General features: G+C 41.5%; 1 protein-coding gene across 3 annotated transcripts in view; it reads right to left on the bottom strand.

Annotated features, from left to right (window-relative positions):
• Positions 1 to 25778, bottom strand: part of LOC126235665 (ATP-binding cassette sub-family C member 4-like) — a 359166-nt gene that overhangs the window by 173049 nt on the left and 160339 nt on the right. For 2 of the 3 annotated variants that reach the window (XM_049944386.1, XM_049944385.1), the window contains exon 3: positions 1392 to 1529. In XM_049944386.1, the coding sequence (XP_049800343.1) occupies positions 1392 to 1529 (138 nt within the window). Of the gene's footprint in view, positions 1 to 1391; positions 1530 to 25778 lie in introns of those variants that run through there. The other variant, XM_049944387.1, reaches the window with a different exon arrangement.

The raw sequence follows: 25778 nt of genomic DNA, 5'->3' as shown, positions 1-25778 counted from the left end.
ACATGAGGTTGAACTAAATATAAAAGGGATTTTTGTTCCACAGTTAGTAGGACCAGACTTGCACTTCTAGTATTGTTGAGTGGGGACATTAGGAGTGCTTCATCAGTAATGCTCATGATCTCGAAGCAGCAGGTGCACCCCTCCACTGTGCAAAACGTAATTATAAAATTTTTGCTTGTGAAGGAGTTCAACTGACGAAATTTTTCAGAGATTGATTGCATAGTTTGGTGATCAAACATTGCCAAGGATGCGTGTGTTTGCCTGGCATAAAGAGTTCAAGGAAGGACAAGAAAATGTGGAAAATCAGCAACGTGATTGCTGTCCTTTGACTAGTATTACAGATGAAACATTCACGGAGTTCGAGGCATTCTTGTAACAGATCAACAGGCGAGAGTATCAAAAATTGCAGAACATGTTGGTATAAGTTGTGGCAGCTGTCAGGTGATCATCACAATTGACCCACAGTTCCATAAAGTGTGTTTCAGATGGATCCCTTTTCTTTTGACCAAAAATCTAAAACTGAGATGTTTGGAGGTCTGTCAGAGGCTTACAGCAACATTTGCAAAAAAAAGGTGATGCGTTTTTGAGTTGGACTGCCACCTGCCACAAAATGTGGGTGCATCACTACACTCCCAAGCCAAAACAAGCCAGTATGGAGTGGCAGAAGAAAGGGGAGACAGCTCCAGTGAAAACTGAGACTCGAATGTCAGCTGGAAAAGTTTCTTTCAACCATTTTTTTCTACTATTGAGGTATTTTGCTCACTGACTTTTTGCATGAGCAACACGCAATGAATGCTGCATACTGCTGCAAGTTGTTGAAGAGGGTGATGGATGCACGTGACTGCAAAAGATGAGACCAACTGATTCGATAGGTCACTCTCTATTTATAATACCTGGCCCCATAGTGAAGCCCTTAATGATCTCCAAACTACAGGAAAAGCACTGGATTAAAGTTGATCATACTGCCTACAGCCCAGACCTCTAGGATGGCACTAGTTTGAAGATGACAAGGAAAAGGAGGAATTCATGTGCAACTGGCTTCTGATATAACCAGTTTCATTCTATGATGCTGCAATAACAAACCTTTTTTCTCTCTGGGAAAAATGTATTTCTAAAGTGGAAAACTATTTGGAAAAATTAATTGTAACTGCCTTTCACTTTTTGATAAATAATTTTTTAAATAAAATCCCATTTATATTTCATTTAGACTTGCAGTTTAGTAAAGATGCACAAAATTTATGGGAAAGATGTATGTCTTGTCAGTAAATGCTCTCACAACTTCCTCCCATTCTAAGTTTACAAGTTCTTCTAGACAAACTGTGAGAATACCAGGGTTTGTTTAGACAAAAACACAGTGCCTCATTGACACAGAAAATTAAAAACTAATTTACCTGACTACAAATGTATTGAATGCCAGTATTACTCCTTGATACATATACTGGCCAACAAAGGTGTGATAAAGTGCCTTTAAAAGGCTTGGTTCCTTTTTCTCCTTTTTATTAGCTGAAGCTAATTCCTTCCTCCAGTTTCTGAAACAAATGGTGTGACAGTTATTATTCAAATGATATTTATAAACATCATTACCAAAAATTAAATTTTTGAATGGAATTTCTGAAAATGAGCTTTTATCCATACCATTTAAAATTTATCTCATTACCCTGCTAATTAATGAAATATATATAGAAGGAACAGATTAAAATAAAGCTAAATGTAAACAATATTCTATTTTCATCTGATAATTGTCAGCAATTATTTTCATTATTACTTTTATAGCCATTACTGAAGTTGTTCCCTCAGTATTATTGACAGAAATCTGTACACAGATCAGACTGCAGTTATAAGAGTCAAATGATATGAAAGGTAAGCATTAGATAAGAAGGGAGTGACACAAAGTTGTAGCCAATGCCTAATGATATTCAAGCTGTAGATTGAGTGAGCTGTGGAGGAAACCAAGGGTAAATCTGGAAATGATATTAAAGGTAAGCAACAAGAAATGGAACTCTGAGCTTTGATGATGGCACTGTAGTTCTGTTATAGACAGCAAAAGGACTTGGTAGAGCAGTTGAAGGAGTAGACAATGCACTGTAAAGAGATTATCAGATGAAAATCAACAAAAGTAAAACATCAGTAGTGGACTGTAGTCAGATTAAATCAGAAGGGATTTTGAATAGGAAATTAAACACTAAAATTAGTAGATGAGTTCTTTTTTTATTCAGACAGAAAAACAAGTCCTAAAGGCCTACGTAGAGATGATATAAAATGCCGACTGGTAAAAGCGAGAAAAAAATTTCTTAAAAAGAGAAATTTGGTCATAATGTGTACAAAGGTAAACGTTTGGAAGTCCTTCCAGAAGATAATTATTTGGAGTGTAGTCTCATGTGGCAGTAAAATGTGAATGATAAACAATTCATGCAAGAGGTGAATAGAAGCTTTTGAAGGTTACAGAAGAATGCTGTAGATTAGGTAAGTAGGTTGGATAACTAATGAACAGATAATTAATCGAACTGGGGGAAAAGAAATTTATGGCACAACTTGACTATATGAAGGGACTGGTTCACAGAACACATCCTGACACAGAACACATCCTGAGACATCAAGCAATTGTCAGTATGATAATGGAAAGGAGAGTGGGTACTATTAATTGCAGATAGAGACTGTAAGCAGGTTCAAACGGATGCAGGGTGCAGTAGTTTACCAAGATGACAAGACTTACACAGGATATATATGAAGACAGTAACTTGTTCTCGAAAGAACAGTTACTGTTGATGACCGTGCAGCTTTTCCCTGGAATAAATGATGACTGACTGACAACCTCAGCTGCCGACGGGTGTTGTTGTTATACCTCGATGTGGATAGCTGAAAATGTGTGCCCCGGCCGGGACTCGAACACGGGATCTCCTGCTTACATGGCAGACGCTCTATCCATCTGAGCCACCGAGGACACAGGTGAATAGCGCGACTGCAGGGACTTATCCCTTGCATGCTTCATGCTCTTACGGGAATCGCTAAAGCGTGCGCGAGTAAGGAGGGGGTGGGCAAATGTCTATAAGGTACAATACATATGTAGAATTGTGGACAGTTGGGAATGTGGGTCTCATGGGAAGCATGCAAGGGATAAGTCCCTGCAGTCGTGCTATTCACCTGTGTCCTCGGTGGCTCAGATGGATAGAGCGTCTGCCATGTAAGCAGGAGATCCCGGGTTCGAGTCCCGGTCGGGGCACACATTTTCAGCTGTCCACATCAAGGTATAACAACAACACCTGTCGGCAGCTGAGGTTGTCAGTTAGTCATCATTTATTACACAGGATAGACTAGAGTTGAGTGGTGCATCAAAGAAGCTATCAAACTGAAGACTGTAGCAACAACCACATCACTGAAACATCTGTTCCTGTAGCTAGGATGTTGGGAATGTAAGTCTAAAATTAACAATATGTATGTGAGTTAATGACCAAAATAGATGAAAGTGGCCTATTCACAGAAACTGAATGTCTGGAATAAAGTACAATTTTATAAACTATGTACAGTACTTTCCAAGATAATTTTTCTGGTATCAGCACAACAGGATGCATTAGCTACTATGATTCTCTGAAAAATCTCTCTTTGAAAATGAAAATGAATGAAGCTACAAATAAAATATTGGAGTAGTGACTGCAAATGTATTTGAAAACTATCAGAATTACCTCTTGCATTATTTCTGTTCATAATCACTGTTCAGATTTAAGCATTCGTAACAAATGTTAACAAGTTGACAAATTACTTCCGCATTAAACTTTGCTGCCAGAGAGTCATTCATTCATTCATTCACTGTGTTCCATAGATCCCATCAAGCAGGAAAACTTTCATGGATGTGTAATGAGTCAAAATGTATAGTAACATGAGACAAAAACTACACAGAATATTGGTCTGAAAACTGTATATTAACAATACACTACTGATCCACCACTTCATGCTATTCATACTTATATCATCTGAATTTAACCAAGTAAATTATTAAGGGAGCTGCTACTATGAAAAAAAACAGCTGGTGTTTCCTTAGTTTTATTATTTAGCTACTGTTTATCTGCTATTACTGCAATGTCTTAATATTTACTTCACTACAATAGTCTTTTTCAAAGAAAATATTTTTATATTTGTAGATACTGTGTCCAGTTTATAATAGATTATTACCTTGTGATGAAGCAAGCTGGGATAATTTTTCTTACCCTCTTGTTTTGACATCTGCCTACTTAAATACATTTTTTTTTTACTTTTAACTAATTAACATTAATATACGTGAGTATAATCTGCATTTCCATAAAAGAGAAAGATTGGCCCTCAGTTTTAAAGAATATAATACCAGATCTAATTTTGTGTTTTGTTTCATGTATGTAATTGATTTTCTAATTTATTTTGACTATTACTAGTTAGTATATTTCATTATATGGTGAAATCAGTAATTGTTTCGTAACTACATATAAACAAATATCAGTTCTGTAGTAATTGTAAACATTTGGAAGACGAAATGCTAGTAATCTTAAAGTATGTATTTGGATGTTTTCGATTACAAAATACTTAACAGTTTTGTCCAAAGTATTGTTTGCGTATTTATATTTGTTAATTTCATGATTTAAACAAATAATTCGGCTTAACCCTTGTAGTAGAAGAAACTTTTAAAAAGAACCAATTTTTCGATGTATTCAGTTAATCGATTGAGTTAAGTTTTAATTGTAATTTTTGTAAATTTAACTTTAAACAATGTGTAGTTTCAGTACCTATTATTGTGGCGATATATAAGGGCCCGATTTTTGGTCCCAAGACAGTCAATCCACGGCCGAGTTTCAGAGAAGGAACTCGTGTTGCTTAGAACGATAACAATGAATCAACAGTGAAATATGTGTTACATCAATAGACCGTATGAAAACAATGACATTGTCTGTTTGCATACGTAACTGTTTGTTCTTCAAGAACTGTGAACATTGTGGTTAGTTTTTTCTGCTCGTAGATGTTGAACAGTAAACTATAGTAGCAGTATGTGGAGGTTCACCAGCTAACTATTAACGAGGCTTACCGAAAGTTCAAACAATAGTGCACTGGCCATATAACTGTATTATTAGGAGGTTGTGAAAAGTGAAATCAGTGTCGGAATCCATCACCCATTTTTCAGCCAGTGTAGCAACGCGGGTCGACAACGAGTACAACAAACGAAGAAATAAAAGCAGGTGGAACGGCTTCAACCTGTTATACAGTTTTATAACAAACACTGCTATCTAAATGTAATTAACAGAAATTTACATCCATAAAGCTAGATATTCAGATAAAATTTTTTATTCGGTTCTCAATATTGGTTGAAGTACTACTTGATCAACTTTCCTGCTATGCTGTCACAAGTTGCAACCCTCTGCCACTACAGGGCTCTGAATTGTAACATGCACATGGCAGTGTGTAACATGGCTATGTCAGCGTATGAGAAACAGCATGTCGTTATCGAGTTTCTAACCACACGAAACGTGCCTCCAATTGAAGTCCATAGACGAATGATAGCTGTGTATGATGATGATCGTATCAAAATCAGTAATGTGTGACAATGGGTTGTTTGTGCTTTTGATGAAGGAAATGGTGGTGCTAGCGTCAATGCATGTGACAGAGCTCAGAGTGGACGGCTGCTTATAGCAACTGACGAGTCTCATTGGAATCGGGTTGATAGACACACCAGAGAAAATTTTCTGAGAACACAGACACAACTCTTAATAAGTGTGGCATATAATGAGAGCCTGTAGAAGCCATCATTGCAGAACTGCAGCACATGGTGTGGAATCGTAAATATGATTGTGGCAGAACGTCGTGTTTCGGTAGTTGACGTAGACAACTGACGTGATCTGAAGATGGCCATTTTACTGGTTGAAACTAGAAATCGATGTATTCTTCCTTTCCATCTTGGCAAATAAAAAGTTATCGTGAAGATGACTACAACACTAGATTTAACGTACTTACCACAAATGTGAATTGTGTTGTAATTTTATTGCATTTACAGCACAACAATTCAGATTTATGTTCGCTTATTCAGGTTATTAAGTTTGATGCTATTTTCAAGAGACGTACTTTGAAATTGATTTTTTGTGGTATTTTCCACTGTGAGCAGTATTTAATTCTGTCATTCATTACGCAAAATTATTGTACATGACATAAAGCGCGTAAATAGATCATTATTTAAATGAAAACCCATGCTCGTCGTTCAAAGATGTGTCTATGCAAACAGTGTTGAATAGTATAATTTACAGTAAGGTACTTACTTAATTCAAAGATCCTTTAGTACGCACAGCTGTTAAAAAAATTGGGAGTGTGGCAACAGTAACGGGCAGCACCTGGATAGTCTCCTGCCATTGCATCAGTGGGACCACACATACACACACATACACCACGACTTCTTAAGGCTCGCAACCGCGACCTCCAGCTTGCAACCCAAAACAGACCTAGGAGCTTAGGGTACTTAAGGTACATGGTTTCACCTGTGTACCGCTATTAATTATAAGATGCTACATTTGCCGTCAGTTCTCTCGTCTATGTTACGGTTTTCCGTGAACTATTGTAATATTCACGGTGAGGGAGTCACAAAACAGTGCTTTTAGGGGCAAAGGCTCGTGGGTGATACAAAAACCGATAATACTGTTCCTTCACAAATGATTGGTGAAAATGAATAAATCATAAACAAATTCAGGGGCTGTTTTGAACTGGCTGATCCATGGAGTAGGTGGCTTACCCTGTCGAGGGTAGACTAAAGGTCCTTGCGCCCAAACGGATGCAGGACTTGGTAATTATATTTGGTTGTATATAAGGTTCGTGAAACAGAAGTATGAGATCTGTAGGGAACTGCTACATTTATTTGGAGTGCGGAAATGAAACGAAAGGATCGTATGGCGTAGTTGGCCGGGAGGCCCCATTCGGGGAAGAAAACAAAACTTTGTTATATTTCTCTGCGTGGGATCCTAATTTATGAGTCCTGAATGGAGGTTGGGGATGAGAGGAGTAGTGGGGATGTATGAGGTGCATGACGTTATAAGAGACTGTAACTCTTGTTTATCAGTTCCAAAAATAAGGTGTCTATCTGCTACGAAGAAATTAAATCGTCTACAGAAAGGTGCAGGCATAGGACGTGTTGCTGTGATTACATTCCAGCACCGTCCGCCCACCTATAATTAATATCCTGTTTAAACTCGACTTGCCTGTCGATTCTAAAAATTACTGTTGGATAAGTCTCCTGTGAATATTCTGATAACCTACAGAGTAAAACAGAAATAAAATAATGACAGCTATGAAGAGGAAGGCCATCCATTTCATTCCACCTGTTCTTAATGTATATTGTTTCTGTTGAGTTACACACTTTTGCTTATATGTTTCGTATTTCATGTGTCCACCAAATTGCGAGATACTTCCTCTATGTCTGCAAGCTTTGCTTTTGGACTGCTAGCCTGCTCAAGAAACTCATCGGCTGTGCAAATGTATTTCTTCCTGCTGCGAGGAAAATCGGAACTTCGCAACCTTGTAGTCTGGTAATCCTGAGATAGTTGAGATAATTCCATTCAACTATGAAATACATGTTTTTAGACTAGGAATGTCATTCCACGCAGAATTGCGAATTATCTCTCATAGGCGTAAGCGGGAGTTGTAACTTCTGCAGGTCGGTGAAAACGACGTAGCGTTCCGAAGGTGTTTACGCTATGGCCATGGAACCTCTCCTCTGCGGCCTGCGCCAACGACTAACGGGTATGACGTTACGAGGCCACACTTTCCGGTGTAAAGCGTACGCTGACGACCTGGTGATTGTCATCCGCAACGGTGACGACACCGCTAGCGCACTAAATTGGATAGCGAAATATGGCATGGCCACTGGTAGTCGTATCAACGTCGCAAAATCGGTGGCGATGAACATCGGGGTCGGATTGTCTGAGAACAGTGTCACCCCCTTAAAGCTCAGAGATAGTTTGAAATGTCTCGGCATTGACTTTACAGACGATATACGACGGACCGCTGCTCACAACTTTCGACGGCTTGTACGGAATGTTCGGACTGGCATTGCCAACAACCGCCTACGAGCCCTGGACATCGTCCAACGGACCCAGTATGTTAACACACATTTAGCGTCACGCATTCCGCACATCGCCCAGATATTACCTATACCGGTGATGTTAGCTCGCCGTATACTTGCGGCTTTTGGGTCCTTCGTGAGTTCAGGAATGCTTTTCAAGATCAAGTATGAGACTCTCACCCTTGCCCCGGATCGGGGAGGGCTTGACCTTTATCACGTTTATGACAGAGCGGTCGCCCTATTTGTGAGCACATTAGTCAAACTATGGCACCGCCGTCCGGACAGTCTGACCAGTTTGTTAATTGAAGAACTACCACCGCCCTCCCTGCTGCCGCCTGTGCCGATACACCACGTCCCCTCCTCGCCCTTCTACATCGGTGTCTTTTACCTCGAACTCAGTTACGTTCGACTTGCCTCACCAGCGACTCAACTGGCGACGGCAAAGACGGTTTATAGGATCCTGCAACGTGGACGACCCGATAACGTCGTGGAAAGGAAGCACCCGAACGTCAACTGGCGAGTAGTGTGGAGGACAATCCACCACGTAACACTGGACACTGACGTCACGGCGATGTGGTATATCACTGTCAACGGTAAGCAGGTGACCAGATCAAGGCTACGTGCGATCCACATGGTAGACTCACTCACGTGCACGAGCTGTGGCGTTCAAGACGACGATGAACACCGTCTTAGCTGTGGCGAGTCTACGGCAGTGTGGCACTTAGTGAGGCAAATGTCAGCATACTTCCTTCGGGTAACGCCGAATCATATCGACCCCAAGACTATCTTATTCCCGGATGAAACGTATTACCCACGCACTAAAACTAATGCAATGACGTGGCTTCGTGGACATGCAGTGCATTATTTGTTTCAAGACGGCACTAAGGACACTTTAGACTTTTGGAACTATTTGCAGGAACGACATTGCAAGATCCTCCGTAACCCTAAGTATCGACAATATTTTTCCAATTTTTTGTAGAGTGCGTTCCACGACCCTCCACGTAGCTGGAACATCACAGGTAAGAGAAGCTAAAATTACAATACGATGATAGAACACTACACGGTACGACGTGGGATCTACCTTGATCATTACGAGAAGTCATACCTGGATGATACAGCAGATGGAGAGTTTCGTTGTGAACCCTCACACTCTGTAGCAGTATTTGCCCCATTTCCTCTTTTTGTCCCCGGTGCGAAAAGGTCTTCGTAGTTTTAGTTTTCCCATCCGGTGCAAGATGTAGCACTGGTTAATGGTGGTATGGATTCCACCCTTCAGTTTTGTTTCATGGTTTCCTTCGCCCCGCACTTTGCTCTCTTTCTTTATGCCTTTTTCTACAACTATTAGCATGGTTTCAGTTATGTGCGTCCCTAACTCGACGCAAAGAGTGCACTTACTAGTTTTCAGTTCCTTACTGTTAAAAAAAATTAAAAAAATTTAAAAAAATGAAAAAAATAAAAAAATACATAAATGAATAAACCCGAGTGAGTTGCTACTCTCATACCGGGCGCCTCCCCAGGTGGCGGATAGGGGAACGCTCATCAGATATGATGGGTACTGAGGAAATAAAATACTCAGGGCGGACCAAAAGTAGCAAAACAAGTCCAGGAGCGACAGTTCCCAGAATGGGCGACTTCCAGGACAGCCAAAATCCACCAAGCGACTGCCTTGGATCAAGCGGCTTGGCGGTCAGCGTCTGTTCACAGATTGTGCGGCTGAATCACCTTCCTCTACAAATCACATTTGTAGTTGTAATCTCGGAGACTTGTCTCCACACAGGAAAGATACATCCTTGAAAGTTCAAAACATGGAAAGTTCTTTTAGTCAAAATTCCCCGCCTGCCAAAATAAGACAGGAAAGATTGCCATCGGATCCGGGGGGCAATCAACCAAAGGAACTTACGGATGAATCGGAGCATCTGAATACACCGAAGCAAACACTGAGAACCAACACCTTTACAAACTTCGCCACGATAAACATAAACTCACTAGCTAAGGTTGGAAAACTCAAAACTCTACTGGACACTGCCATAGAGCAAAGGATAACAATACTCGCCATACAGGAGATGAGAAACACAATGCGGGAACCATACGAATCACAGGGATTCAGAATCTACCAAGGAATCCCTGGAAAGAGAGTAATGAAAAATGTACCACAATTCGGAACAGGTTTCATAGTGAAAAACACAATAATAAATTCTGTCAAGGAGTTCAAGGCCTACACGGATAGAATAGCAACTCTGACCATCAGGTCCGCAAACAAGACGTACACGTTAGTCAACGTGCACGCACCCACAAACGAGAAGAACAGAACTGACCCGAAACATGTAGAGGGATTCTGGAATCTGCTAGACCAAGTCCTCACTAATGTTCCATCAAACCACACTAAAATCGTAATGGGAGACTTCAATGCGCAGATAGGAAGAGAGAAAAGGTTCAGGAACATTGTTGGGGACTGGCCGGCACAAAAGAAAACTAGCACGAATGGCAGAAGATTGATAGAAATTTGCAGAGAACACAGAATGGTGATTAAATCGACCAGATTCAAAAGAAGACCACACAAGAAGAAAACGTGGAAACACACTGATTGGAAAAAGGGCGAATACCAACTTGACCATGTCTGTATGGACAAAGACCATCACAGAGAAATCTACAACGTTAAAGTTCTGAGGGGAAAGGACCTGGGCTCTGATCACTACCTGTCCAAAATAAAAATCAAGATAACACCGGCTGGAAAAAAGAAAAAAAGAACCAACCGGTTGAGACGAACCCACGACCAAGCAAAAATACAAAACAACACACAATACGCAATGAAAACAAACACAGTCCAATCAGACACGGAACTGGAAGAACTGACAGAGAAGTTGAAAACAATAGCCGCAGAAATAGCACAACCCGAAAAGAGAAAAAAACACCAGTGGTGGGACAGAGTGTGTGAGGAGGCAGTCGACAAGAGACATGAAGCGTGGAAGAAATTCCAAAATAACAAAACTGACGAAAATTTTGCAACGCTGACCCAACAAAGGAAAATAACTCAAAGAACGTTAAGAAATAGCAAAAGAAAGTATCATCACGGACTGCTGGACCAAATAGAAGATAGCTTTGCCAAAAACAACTCACGGCAATACTATAGAACATTTAGGGAAAAAACCAAAACCTTTACACCACCAACCCTCATGCTCAAAAACAAAGAAGGAGTAACGGCACACAACGATGAAGAAAATGCCAATATTATGGCGGAAAGCTTCCGAAATCTTCTGAACTGCGAAGACCCGATCAATATACTCGACATAAATACTAACACAGAAGTCAGGACACCGGAAGAGAACATACAAGCACCATCAATATCAGAAGTGGAAATAGCAATTAAACAATTAAAAAACAACAAAGCTAGCGGAGAAGACCAACTAACGGCAGAGCTATGGAAGTACGCCGGAGAAAACGCAGTGGCCAGCCTCCACAAGAACATTCAAAAGATCTGGAAAGAGGAGAAATTACCGACAAGATGGACAACAGCGATAATATGTCCCATCCACAAAAAAGGGAGTAAGACAGACCCAGGCAATTATAGAGGGATCTCCCTACTGGACTGTACGTACAAGATTCTCTCCAAAATAATTTATAACAGGGTCAGAGACCAACTAGAAAAAGAACTGGGAGAGTATCAGGCGGGATTTAGACCGGGAAGAAGCTGCCCAGAACAAATATTAAACCTAAAGCTAATCATCGACTACTACAAATCAAGAAACAAACAACTAGTGATCTCTTTCATCGATTTCCAAAAAGCCTACGACAGCATACATAGAGAATCTTTGAAGAAGATACTGAGAAATTTAGGCTTACACCCCAAACTGATCAAAATGATTGGGCTTACACTGGAGAACACAACCTCTAAAGTCAAATTCAGAGGAGCAACCTCAGACGCGTTCGAAATTAAAACAGGATTAAGACAGGGGGACGGGCTGTCCCCAATTCTGTTTAACTGTGCACTGGAATATCTGATGAGAGAATGGAGGAAGATTAATCCAGAACTAATAAAAGTAGGAACAAAAATCAAAGTAAACTGTTTAGGTTTTGCGGACGACTTAGCGCTATTAGCAAACAACATAAAAGAGGCAAGAACGCAAATTGAGACACTAGAAGAGATAGCTGGGAAAATTGGACTAAAAATCTCGTTCCAAAAGACCAAAATCATGGTCAGGGATCCTCTCTGCGTTGATCACATATCAATTTTCAACACTAAAGTAGAACTGGTGAAAAAATTCAAGTATCTAGGGGAAACAATAACACACAACAATAACGAGAAAATAAACTGGAAAGAAAGAACTGACAAACTGAAGAAGTCTCTATTCACAACTCAGAACATATACAATAAGAGATGCCTATCAACAAAAACCAAAATCAGACATTACCAGACGGTGATTCTCCCGGAAATACAATACGCATGCGAGACAATCTCCGGACCGTATAAAATAGGAGAGATAGAAGCAATAGAAAAAATAGAAAGAAGGATAGTAAGAAAGTGTATAAACAAGAAGAACCTAGTGGAAGGCCAATGGAGAATAATCCCAAACGAAACCGTCTACAAAACAATCACTCCACTAACAGAATTCTTCAGAAGGAAAAGGATATCATTCCTGGGACACATACTGAGAACGGAAGACACTAGACTAGCTAAACGACTGATCGACTTTTATTGGAATAAAAAAATCAAGTCAAACTGGGTGAGAGAAGTGCAGAAGGACATGGAAGAACTAGGAATCTCGAAGGAGGATCTTGTAACAAAATCACAGAAATACAGCGAATGGGTAAAAACAAACACAATAACACTCACGCACAAACCAAGGCAGAGACGAAATGTGGTGTATTCAGAGGAGGAAAGAAAACGAAGATCGGAACGGCTCAAAAAAATATGGGCTAAAAAGAAAGAAGAAACAGCCAAACAAATGAAACGGCTAAGGACGACTACAAGATTTGAACTAAAGTGATCCAATAGGGTCGTAAAAGCAAAAAAAAAAAAAAAAAAAAAAGAATAAATAAAATTAAAAAAATCACAATAATACACCAACTGCATCCTTTGTACCACTTCACATCCCCAGGATGGGAGGGGGAGATATCGTGGACAGGCTTCGGGTCGCGACCCCTGCCCACCTTGCCTCCGCCAGCCCACTACCTGATCAAAAAAAAATAAATAAAAAAAAGAAAGCATAAAAAAAGGTGTAGAGGCGTTAGATTCAGGTTCTACACTCGTAGGAGGCTAACATTTTTACTCTTTAACTGAGAGAGCCACAGTGGTTCGGCTTGCTAAATGTGGAAAATAATTCTACATCTACATCTACATTCATACTCCGCAAGCCACCCAACGGTGTGTGGCGGAGGGCACTTTACGTGCCACTGTCATTACCTCCCTTTCCTGTTCCAGTCGCGTATGGTTCGCGGGAAGAACGACTGTCCGAAACCTCCGTGCGCGCTCTAATCTCTCTAATTTTACATTCGTGATCTCCTCGGGAGGTATAAGTAGGGGGAAGCAATATACTCGATACCTCATCCAGAAACGCATCCTCTCGAAACCTGGCGAGCAAGCTACACCGCGATGCAGAGCGCCTCTCTTGCAGAGTCTGCCACTTGAGTTTATTAAACATCTCCGTAACGCTATCACGGTTACCAAATAACCCTGTGACGAAACGCGCCGCTCTTCTTTGGATCTTCTCTATCTCCTCCGTCAACCCGATCTGGTACGGATCCCACACTGATGAGCAATACTCAAGTATAGGTCGAACGAGTGTTTTGTAAGCCACCTCCTTTGTTGATGGACTACATTTTCTGAGCACTCTCCCAATGAATCTCAACCTGGTACCCGCCTTACCAACAATTAATTTTATATGATCATTCCACTTCAAATCGTTCCGCACGCATACTCCCAGATATTTTACAGAAGTAACTGCTACCAGTGTTTGTTCCGCTATCATATAATCATACAATAAAGGATCCTTCTTTCTATGTATTCGCAATACATTACATTTGTCTATGTTAAGGGACAGTTGCCACTCCCTGCACCAAGTGCCTATCCGCTGCAGATCTTCCTGCATTTCGCTACAATTTTGTAATGCTGCAACTTCTCTGTATACTACAGCATCATCCGCGAAAAGCCGCATGGAACTTCCGACACTATCTACTAGGTCATTTATATATATTGTGAAAAGCAATGGTCCCATAACACTCCCCTGTGGCACGCCAGACGTTACCTTAACGTCTGTAGACGTCTCTCCATTGATAACAACATGCTGTTGTTAAAATCATCATACATGACACGAGGAAGCTATTATCCGACATCATTTCTTCGATAGCATCCCCTCGTACAGGGAACAGACGTTGGCGCTTCCTGCCTTCCCCCTTCTATTACATACAAAAACGCCACAAGCTTATGCACCAACCTCCTTTTCCCTGGTAAACTTTGGCCGCAATAGAAGATTACGTACTTTGTGCTCCTTACGTCATATACTGCGAGAATACTGGTTATTACGTTGTTGTTACTGTGTAGTGTACACAATGTTCGTAGAAAATGTTTCGCGCTGTAAGACCAAACTACAGTATTAAGTATCACCTGGGCTGACGCCGGCTGGCGTCAGGCGGCCATAGGCTGGTGAAGCAGAAACTGTTCTGATCAGGACAGACGGCCACGAGCTTTTCACGGAAACGTTTCCGCAAGGTTCTGCTATTCCTGGTGAATTATAAAATGAAATACATTATTTCTGAGCTTTCAACTGAGTGATACTGTTAGCAGACCGACGAGTTGTGGTTTAGTAAATTACGGAAGAATCGCGTTCAGTAACTCAGCTTATCTTTTGCAGTGTGTGACGTTTACCATGGAGAGTAGCTTAAGTGGAAGTAACAATTCCTGTACTGGCCGTTCTGCGAATTTATTTCAATGATTACAAAATGAAGTAATTCACTCCAGGGAGACACGAAGCCAGAATTCTCACCATCTGGCGCACCAGTGCTACTACAAAATGATGACCCAGCCAAACGTTCGGTTCTGTGATCTGGGGGCTTGATACGTAGGGTCAGATTTCGATCCCCACACCAGATGCAGGATTTTAATGGATACTAGTAGATCCTACTGACTGGGCTACGACGAAGGCGCAGGTGGCAACGTGTAGAAACTATGTCAACAGCAACATTTATTTCACCAGTATTTTTATTTCAGTTAACGAACCAAACGACACGCAGGGTCACAGGATATTTTTTATCTCTTATTTCAACTTGAGATGTTGAATGTATTGGTTCTGGTTTCCCGGTATTTGATTCCTGCATGATCACAAAGTGCCATTAATACGTTGTTTGCTCAAGGTTCCAAACTCACCTAATTCACGTAAGGCGCGTGTCAGGATTCCAATCCTGGTTCGGCACAAAAATTTTCATAATGTCCTTTCAGACTTTAGCATGAGCACACCTAACTGTTAATGGAAATTCATTTTGATTTTTAACGTCTCTTCATTCACTGTCAGCAGCGATATATGATGGTTTTGACTTCCAGAGACAGACGGATCCTTTCGTCACACCATATCAAGTTCAAACATGCCACTCCCAGCTACTGCTATTGTGTAGTCAACAACGATATGTGCGGGGTTCGATTCCCAGTCATCAGTACATTCTTCATCGCGTCATTTTAGTTCAGATATGCGCACATCTCGTTTCTGGCGAAAAAAAAACTATTTTTAATGTCGATTCGTGGCTAGAAAACAACGGCGATAGTTGCCGGGTTCGAATCCTGGGAAGGCAGAAATTATTTATTTTCCTCGTCACTGAATTTTGTAACATCTCGCGACTGCTGAGTAAATTCGATTTATGGCCTTTGTTTGTGCTTAAATGACAGTCTCATTAGGTGCTGTATTGGAATCGCCATGCAATACAGGCATTACGTCACTCGAAAATGAAACTATATTTAAATCTTTCGTGGTTAGTTAACAGAGACCACAGTTTCTTGACAGTTGCCCTGGTTCAATACAGGAATCTGAATTTTCGCCGTGTGATTTAAAGTTCAGATTTTCTAACTGATAATGGCTGAAATGTGTTACGTTGCGTCTCTCTGTGGTTAGTCAGCAATGACGATCAGCATTATGGTCAAGTGTCACGAGATATGAATAACTTCCGTTTTTAATGTCACTTGGTGTTAGATAACAAGTACGACATCTGGTTTTCGAAATGCAAATAGATCAATGTGCCATCAAGAATGTCGCGAAATTACTAGTGATACATTGTTGACGGTGAGGTTTCGATAGAGCGCTCGACACTGTTAATCATGGTTTTTGTAAGCGATTAGCTCATTAATCAGGGTGTGTAAAAGCACTCGTTAAGTGAACAACGGTTAATAGATGGCTCGAAAATCTTTTAGAGATCAAGAATACAAGAGCAACAGATGTGTTAGAATTACAGTCATTATTTGTGTCGGGTAGTATTGAGAGTGGAAGAATGTCACGTCTTGTAATCAAGTTTGAGGTCACAAGCTTTAAGAACTGTCTCAGGTGTTTCCCGATATTTATAGTATCGTGGTATTAATTTTCACCTGGAGTTATTGTCACACAGAGCAGTGTTTTCTAGTGGTCACTCGTGAAACCGTTTTGTACAGTCAAATGAGTGTACCGAAATAAGATTAGAGGACCTGGAAGATATTTATGTTATGTGTGCTGCATGCACATCAGGCGAAACGCTATTCAGTTCGGACACTTTCTACCAAGATAGTACATTCTGCGTAAGTAGTGTTCAGCATATCTTTCCCCGCCTTAATAGTAGCACACGATCGAGCTTTTATTAGCTCAGAAATATACCCATAAGCTATTTCTTGTACCACGTTAATTAAATCGTTGGGCTGTAAAAATAATCTAAGAACTGACACATTGATCCCCTATTTCACAGTCTTACTAATTACCGGAAAAAAGGTGGTATAATTACGACAACCGTGCACAAATCGGAAAGTTACAGTTTCATTGACAGTGAAATTGTAATTAGTACGATTAATATGATTGCGAATCATAGACGTCGGTAGGGGCGGCAAATGTGTAAATCAGCCACTTAAGTCAGCTGTTCGTATTGCTAGGCAATCAACAGATTGTAATAATATTTAGAAAGTTTATTTTCTGTACAAACAAACACTTTTTTAAGTGGAACAACGCCTGTTGACATTAACGAACTAAATGTTGGTTAAATTAGAACGTCAGTGGTGGCTGTCGCAGGGTTCTAGAGGGAGCCGTTTACGAGATATCGTAGTTTGAAAAGTTCCCACACCGACAGTTACACGATACCTGTGGTAGCACACACTAAAGAACAATATGAGTGCATAGACCAGTTACGTGGATTGTAACCGTAGACAATTGACCGTCTTAGGTTGTGTTCAAAATAACCACCGGCAACGGCAGTACGCGCGTCCAGGCTGGCGTCAAATCCGGGGTCTTCTGCGTCTATTCCAAAGATTTGGAAACAACACGCTGTGCTACTTCGTGAACTATGGGCTGGATAGCCATCATGTTGGTACCACGTATCTGTCCTAGTTGCAGAGGAACATCTTCTAGCATTCGTGGAAGATGCTCTGCTAAAAGGCTGCGATACCTGAGCGCGTTCAGTGTGTCGTCTATGAAAAACGGGCCTGTGAGCTGATGGTTCAATACGTTTACACGTCATGGACGCTGACGTTCCACCTGATGAAGCGGACGGGTATTGTCAAAAGACCAATGGTGAATGTTTCGGCGATTTACTTGCCACGACGAGTAAACGTGGCATCATCACTAAACAAGATACGTGATACATCTGGAGTATCCTGTCTTAATGCCCATGTACAGAAGTTAACGCGATTCTCACAATCGTTTCCATGCAGCTCTTGATGGAGAGAAGTTTGATAGGGATGGAACCCATGTCGATGGGAAACGCGTAGGAGACTTGCCTGACTCATACCACTTCCTTGTGCGGTTGCGAGGGAGCTAACGTGCGGATCAACTGCAGCAGCAGCAGCGAGAACTTGATCTCCCCCCCCCCCCCCTCTTTCCTTTTGCCACGTGTTTCATTATGTTTCATTGTCTACGTGTCACACTACCTCCTTCACGCAACTAGTTGAAGTAACTGAACTGAATTGTCGAGATGTTTGACGTCTACCGGGGTGTCTTACCGCATACACAATACAAGAACAAACTGCATTCTTCCATCTGCGTTGCCAAATGCCATCCTCAACTACGACCTACTGACTAGCATGTCACAATGCGCTCAAGGGACACACAAGAACACTATAAGCAAACATAACAACATCGCATCTAGCAGCTACGCAGGTCGAATGTCACAAACAAGCGTCGATATTGAAACTTTTCAAAATACAATATCTCGTAAACGAGCAACACTAGAATCCCGCAACAAATACCATAGACATTCTAATTTTCCTTACTTTTGCTTTGTTAATATCAACATGCATTGTTGCATTTAAAAAAAGTTTGTTTGCACGAAAAATACACTTTATATGTATCATTACAAGTAGGAGGCGACGTACTGGCAGCATTGAAGATGTGGGGAGGGGTCGTGAGCCGTGTTTGGGTAGCTCAGATGGTAGAGTACTTGCCCGCCAAAGGCAAAGGTCCCGTGTTCGAGTCTCTGTCCGGCTCAGAGTTTTAATCTGCCAGGAAGTTTAATTATTGAAATGTGTTGATTGGCTGACAATAAGAGCCCCGGACTGCAAATGCATTCTGTGAAAGCCGCCTGTCAACACCACTCTCCATTTCCGCAATATTTTCGGTGCGAGGTTTAGGTGATTCACTCTGTATTAAACTGAAGTCCTCCGCTGGCTTCTTTTCTTCTGTCCGGGCTAGTCTGAGGAACTGCTTTAGAGATTTTGATACGTATTGGAATTCCCGAGACCAGTATTTTGCCAGTATCGATATCGATAACAGGCAAAAATCGTTGAGTTCTCAATTCCCAGCATGGATGAACTGTATATAGTGTGCAGAAAAATTGAGACACGAAATTTTAACCCTGGATAGCTGATGCCCGTAGGAACCAAAATTACTAATGTTGTGTAGGTCGACAAGGCACCATTTTTAAACTACGGAAACTTGGCGCCACGCGCTCCCATTGGCCACGGGAACCATAGCGCTTCCAGTCAACGAACGAACGGCAACAGGGCAATCCCACGGCCAATCGGAGAGCGTGGCGCCAAGTTACCACAGTTTAAAAATGGCGCTTGTCGACCTACACAACACAACATTAGTAATTTTGGTTCCTACAAGCATCAACTACTCAGGGTCAAAATTTCGTGACACAATTTTTCTTCACCATATATGACTTTATGCGGAATTATGATGAACGAAAATTTGCCCTCTCGGACGACACAGCACGATTTCTCGCATACTAACAATACAAAAATGTCTGTGACATAATTGCGCCCGGTGTATACTTTCGATAGAAAATGGACTTCAAAAATAGCAGTTTGGCAACCCTGTAATAACTTGTATGACATCTACCTTCATTCAGCACTATGTAGCTATGTTGTCTATTAAATGCACAGGGGACAGTTTTGCTTTAGAATACTCGAGTTCGAGAGTTAGATTCCGGGTCTAAGTGTAAGTTTTTGTTGTTGTTATTTTGGACTGCGCCATATGGTATCCGGCTTCTAAAACGTTATCCAGTTACAGCAGGTACTACAGGAAACGGGACACACTCCAGGGCTGCGGGTTTATCTCTTCTCTGCAGTTTTAGCGCAGACGGTTCGTCACTCTGTGTACCTTCACTGCTGTGCGAGCTGTAATGTTGACAAGCTACTTACCGTGTTTTGCTGCGACCTTCGTTAGTATTGTTAGCACTGGCTCGTGTAAGACCACACGATGTGGTTGTTACATGTTCTTATCTGGAATGTTTTTTGTGCCTGTGCAAATAATGGTACTAAAACATGACATAATAGCAGAAAAAGATCTTCAGAGAAATATACTTCAAGAACTAGTAGCTGGGGATACCGATTCATCTGACATAAAATTCAGTGAACTGGAAAGTACTGAAGAAGATTACGTTCTCAGTGATGAAAGAGGAGGTGATGATTTAGTCGCAGGATCAGCAGATGAAGACGAAGTGATGTCTCAGAAAACAGTTATTTATGGACAAAATGGACATAAGTGGTACACTACACCCATCCACTCGAGGAACACCGGCTGGGAATAAGTCTTAAGTGTAACGAAGACAAGTGTAAATTTATTCAGAAGTGCAAGTCGAAAGACATAAATAGCTAAACAGATTAATAATTATTATATGTAAAGATACTGTTAAACGATTTTTTTCTGTTTTCTTGCAGTAATACGTGCTAAAACAACTGTTTTAAATTGTTAAGCTAAATAAACGCTGTCTTCTTAGTGCTTCAGTTTGGCTGTGAACAAAACCTTTAGTTCCTCTTTAGTTTCTACACACCCTTGTAACTATGAAATACGATGATAAATGCTCAATAATGTTTTAAAAAAATAACGTAGACAGTAAGTGTGGTGGTATATTTTTGGGGTAGAGCGCAACCTCACAGTGGGGAACGTGTTCCGAAAATTACACAGCGAGGTTCCAGGGTCAATACTAACACAGAAATAAGACGACAATAGTTTTTAATATTCCATTTTAAAGAAGTATCAAGCCTTCAAACTTATTCCAATACACACCATCTTGATTGCATACGAGTTATCAATTTTTATTTTTAGATGACAGGTTTCCATCTTCTAAGAGATCATTATCAGCTCTTACATTCCTTGATGACCGTAGGAAACGTTGGCTCGGAACAGGTCCATCCGTGCAGGCGTGTAAAACACCGCAGAGCTTCAGTACGGTCACGTACGACAACGCAGGACGTTCTCGCACGTGGAGTACGCTCCACGCCTGAACAGACGGACCTGCTCCGCGTCATCGGTTCCTGCGTCCGTCAAACAATGTAAAATCTGAAGATGATCTCTTAGAAGATCGAAACGGGTCATTTAAAAATAAATAACTCAAATACAATCGCGATTGCGTGTATTAAAATAAGTTATAATATTGTACAGTTCGCTCTTCTTCCTGGAACAACGTTCCAAAAGATGTTAAGCTTCAAACATTTGCTCTGTTCTCTCATCTACATCTACATCTACATGATTACTCTGCAATTCACATTTAAGTGCTTGGCAGAGGGTTCATCGAACCACAATCATACTGTCTCTCTACCATTCCACTCCCGAACAGCGCGCGGGGAAAACGAACACCTAAACCTTTCTATTCGAGCTCTGATTTCTCTTATTTTATTTTGATGATCATTCCTACCTATGTAGGTTGGGCTCAACAAAATATTTTCGCATTCGGTAGAGAAAGTTGGTGACTGAAATTTAGTAAATAGATCTCGCCGCGACGAAAAAGTCTTTGCTTTAATGACTTCCATTCCAACTCGCGTATCATATCTGCCACACTCTCTCCCCTATTATGTGATAATACAAAACGAGTTGCCCTTTTTTGCACCCTTTCGATGTCCTCCGTCAATCCCACCTGGTAAGGATCCCACACCGCGCAGCAATATTCTAACAGAGGACGAACGAGTGTAGTGTAAGCTGTCTATTTAGTGGACTTGTTGCTTCTTCTAAGTGTCCCGCCAATGAAACGCAACCTTTGGCTCGCCTTCCCCACAATATTATCTATGTAGTCTTTCCTACTGAAGTTGTCCGTAATTTTAACACACAGGTACTTAGTTGAATTGACAGCCTTGAGAATTGTACTATTTATCGAGTAATCGAATTCCAACGGATTTCTTTTGGAACTCATGTGGATCACCTCACACTTTTCGTTATTTAGCGTCAACTGCCACCTGCCACACCATATAGCAATCTTTTCTAAATCGCTTTGCAACTGATACTGGTCTTCGGATGACCTTACTAGACGGTAAATTACAGCATCATCTGCGAACAACCTAAGAGAACTGCTCAGATTGTCGCCCAGGTCATTTATATAGATCAGGAACAGCAGAGGTCCCAGGACGCTTCCCTGGGGAACACCTGATATCACTTCAGTTTTACTCGATGATTTGCCGTCTATTACTACGAACTGAGACCTTCCTGACGGGAAATCACGAATCCAGTCGTACAACTGAGACGATACACCATAGGCCCGCAGCTTGATTAGAAGTCGCTTGTGAGGAACGGTGTCAAAAGCTTTCCGAAAAACTAGAAATACGGAATCAACTTGAGATCCCCTGTCGATAGCGGCCATTACTTCGTGCGAATAAAGAGCTAGCTGCGTTGCACAAGAACGATGTTTTCTGAAACCATGCTGATTACGTATCAACAGATCCCTCCCTTCGAGGTGATTCATAATGTTTGAACACAGTATATGCTCCAAAACCCTACTGCAAACAGAGGTCAATGATATAGGTCTGTAGTTCGATGGATTACTCCTACTACCCTTCTTAAACACTGGTGCGACCTGCGCAATTTTCCAATCTGTAGGTACAGATCTATCGGTGAGCGAGCGGTTGTATATGATTGCTAAGTAGCGTGCACAACATCCCTCCACGCTTTTCATTGTCAGCACTGCTTCGCTTTTCCTCATTTATACTCGTTCCTCTGAAGGAAGAAGAGAGAAAATACCCTGGCTGCCGTTGCTAAATATGGTATTATGTTTAACGCCTTCACGTTGCTAAGTTTTGAAGTTACTTCTTTCCTGGCGAGTAATTTAGTTTTAACTGATTACGAATATTTCTGTTATGTTTGATTCCTTATTGCCATGATCGTTGTTAGGTGTTTTGCCGCCCTAGGGGAGAGATGGAAAATGATGCCCCCCCCCCTTTCTATTATAATCGTCTCCCTGATTCCATCCTCTCCCCCGCCACCACCACCCCAACATCGAACGTCACAACAATACACATCTCCTATTGTACTTTTAACTATTAAATTAAGTTGACCAGATGTCCCCATTTTCTGGGGACAGTCCTCAATTTTCATGCTTTTTCCTCCATTCCTTTAAAACTCATTGAGGACAACAAATGCACTCAATTTTTGCAAAATTCCCAAAATAACTGAAATAGGAAGAATGTGCTGAACATTTTAAACTAGAACTCAACTAAATACACCAGTGCTACCAAATTTGGCATTAATTACTTACTTTATTTAACTGCAAGAAAATGGACAAATAGAATGTGGAACTGTTTTCTGATGCGAGGGAATTTTTCCTTGAATTTAGAAATTATGCCGTACTGATGGGAGACACGCCGAAGCATCTAACTACGTCACCTGGATAATAGTGGTGTTATTTCGTTTCCGTTTTAACTGAAGTATTTCTTGACCGAGCATAAATTTCATCTTTTTCAGCATCCACTTTATTGTAATTAAATATATAAATGACACCTTGTTTGCATTTTCGTTTGAGAGTTCCACAACTTTTATTAGCCGCCCCCATGGCGCAGTGGTATACGCAATTGGCTTCTGATCATTCGTCCGAGATGGTTCTGGGTTCGAATCCTCGTGAGGCATGACTGTTGTGCTTATGTAAAGACACTGCTTCTTTCCCTTCCACTGGAGTTAGTGGTCCTAAATCAGGGACGGGCGACTCCTTATAGGTCTTTGAGTTGTTCACGGTGGTCGCTAGACCTTACGAAAAAATTTTTTGTTAAGTACATTTGTTTCATTCAACAATTTCTTCAAGCGTAGTTACTGGACTTGAAATATTCCTTCTTTCGTATAGAAAATTTTTGGCTTCAGGTTTCTTCTTGTACAGAATTGCAATGAAATTTCGGTACGAAATCAAAATGTAGGTTTGTTTCTATGTGCTGCAATCTCGAAGTTACAAAAACCAAAAGAGGGACGGAGTGAGGGAGGTTCGGTATCAAGTCTTTAACAGGATCGCTAGCCAGCGCACGTTCGCCGCTGCAGCGATCGTCAGAGATGAATCATGGTTATGCTTGTTTACGTTTCGTACTAGCAGCGGGAGCTACAGTTTTTAGGTAGGTAGAGGCAATGTTTTTACTTTCGTCGAAGTAGGTGAGGACTTATTAGGTAACTGTTCGTATGCTTTTTAAAACATTTCAATGTTTTAATTTTTCGCCCTTTTCTTTTTTTTTCTCCTGATTTGCTCAATTCGTTTTCGCTGTTTAATGTGCAACTGATTTCTTCCGCCCTTTGGCGCCCCTAAAATGTTGCGCCCTAGGCGGTCGCTTGGTCTTGCTTAATGGTAAATGGCGGTGCTTATTGTTATGTTCAGCTGAAGCTGAAGGATTATGTATTGTTTAAGAATCTGTGTACCACAGCATTATTGGGCAGAACAGAATAAAAAAAAAATCACGTAGACCTGGACTCGAACTACAACTTCAGTATTCTAACGCAAAACGACCATGTTCGACAACGCTGGATGTGCTCTCATATGGCGAGAGTTTTCAACTCGTAATGCACCCAGGAACATTGTCGCAAATGTTCGTTTTGGTGGTCCAGCTGTTAAGGTAAGGGAAGGCATAATGTTGCACGAGCCAACTGATCTCCAAATACTGTATGGACACTCTGCACTCACCAGCCAGTGTTCTCGTGACACTGTACTTCTTCTCTATACGCGACGTTTCAGGGATGCATTCAGCCCTGACTTCATTTTTGTGGATGGCAATGTGCGACCGCATCGAACTGTGCTGCTGAAGGAGCTCTCGGAATGAGAGGACATTCGGCGGATGGGCTGTCCTGCCCGTTTTCCCTACTTAAATCCCAACCAGCAGGTGCGGGATGCGCTGGGGAGATGCATCGCAGCACGTCCGCACACAACAGCTAACGTCCAGCAGTTGTCAACCGTGGTGGTAGAGAAAAGGAACGCCACGTGACTGAGACTCCTCACCGACTTTGGGGCCAGCGGAGGAGCGCGTGATCACACCTCCTATTAAGAACCACGCCCCCCGTTTGTAATACCCAGGGGAGGGCAAGATGGACGCCGCGTCGGCTGTGTCTTGGCGGCGCCTCCGTGTCGTTTTTGACTAGTAGTAACCGCACCCACAAGTAGTGGAAGCCTCACTTACCCAAGTGCGCGTTTTGTACATCGACATCGTACTCCGCAAGCCACCTAATGGTGTGTGACGGAGGGTTCTTCTGGTACCAGTAACTGAGTCCTCCTCTAAATTGTTCCGCTCGTGAATGGCGCGTGGGAAAAATGATTATCGGCATGCCTCTGTATTTCTCGAATTTTTTCCTTGTGGACATCACACGACATGTGTTGGGAGGAAGTAATATGATGACCTAGGCGCTTCAGTCTGGAACCGCGTGACCGCTACGGTCGCAGCTTCGAATCCTGCCTCGGGCACGGATGTGTGTGATGTCCTTAGGTTAGTTCGGTTTAAGTAGTTCTAAGTCTAGGGGACTGATGACCTCTGATGTTAAGTCCCATAGTGCTTAGAGCCACTTTTTATGATGTCCGACTCTTCCCAGAAAATCTACCCTCGAAATTTCAGTAGTAAATTTCTTCGTGGTGCACAACCCCTCTCTTGTGAAGTCTTCAAATGGAGTTTGTCGAGCATCTCCGTAACTTTCTCGCTGCGACTAAACGATTCCGTGACGAAACACGCCGCTCTTCGATGGACCTTCTCTATCTCTTCTATATGTCCTACTGATGAAAAATATTCAAGAATCGGTTGGACAAGAGCGTTATAAGCCATTTCCTTCGTGGGTGAGTTACATCTCCTTAAGATTCATCCTATAAACGACAGTCTGGCATCAGTTTTGCCTATTAT

The sequence above is a fragment of the Schistocerca nitens genome, chromosome 2, assembly GCF_023898315.1.
Source record: "Schistocerca nitens isolate TAMUIC-IGC-003100 chromosome 2, iqSchNite1.1, whole genome shotgun sequence".
Classification (NCBI taxonomy): domain Eukaryota; kingdom Metazoa; phylum Arthropoda; class Insecta; order Orthoptera; family Acrididae; genus Schistocerca; species Schistocerca nitens.
Note: the sequence above shows the minus strand (reverse complement) of the source record. Positions and strands in the feature narration are given on the sequence as shown.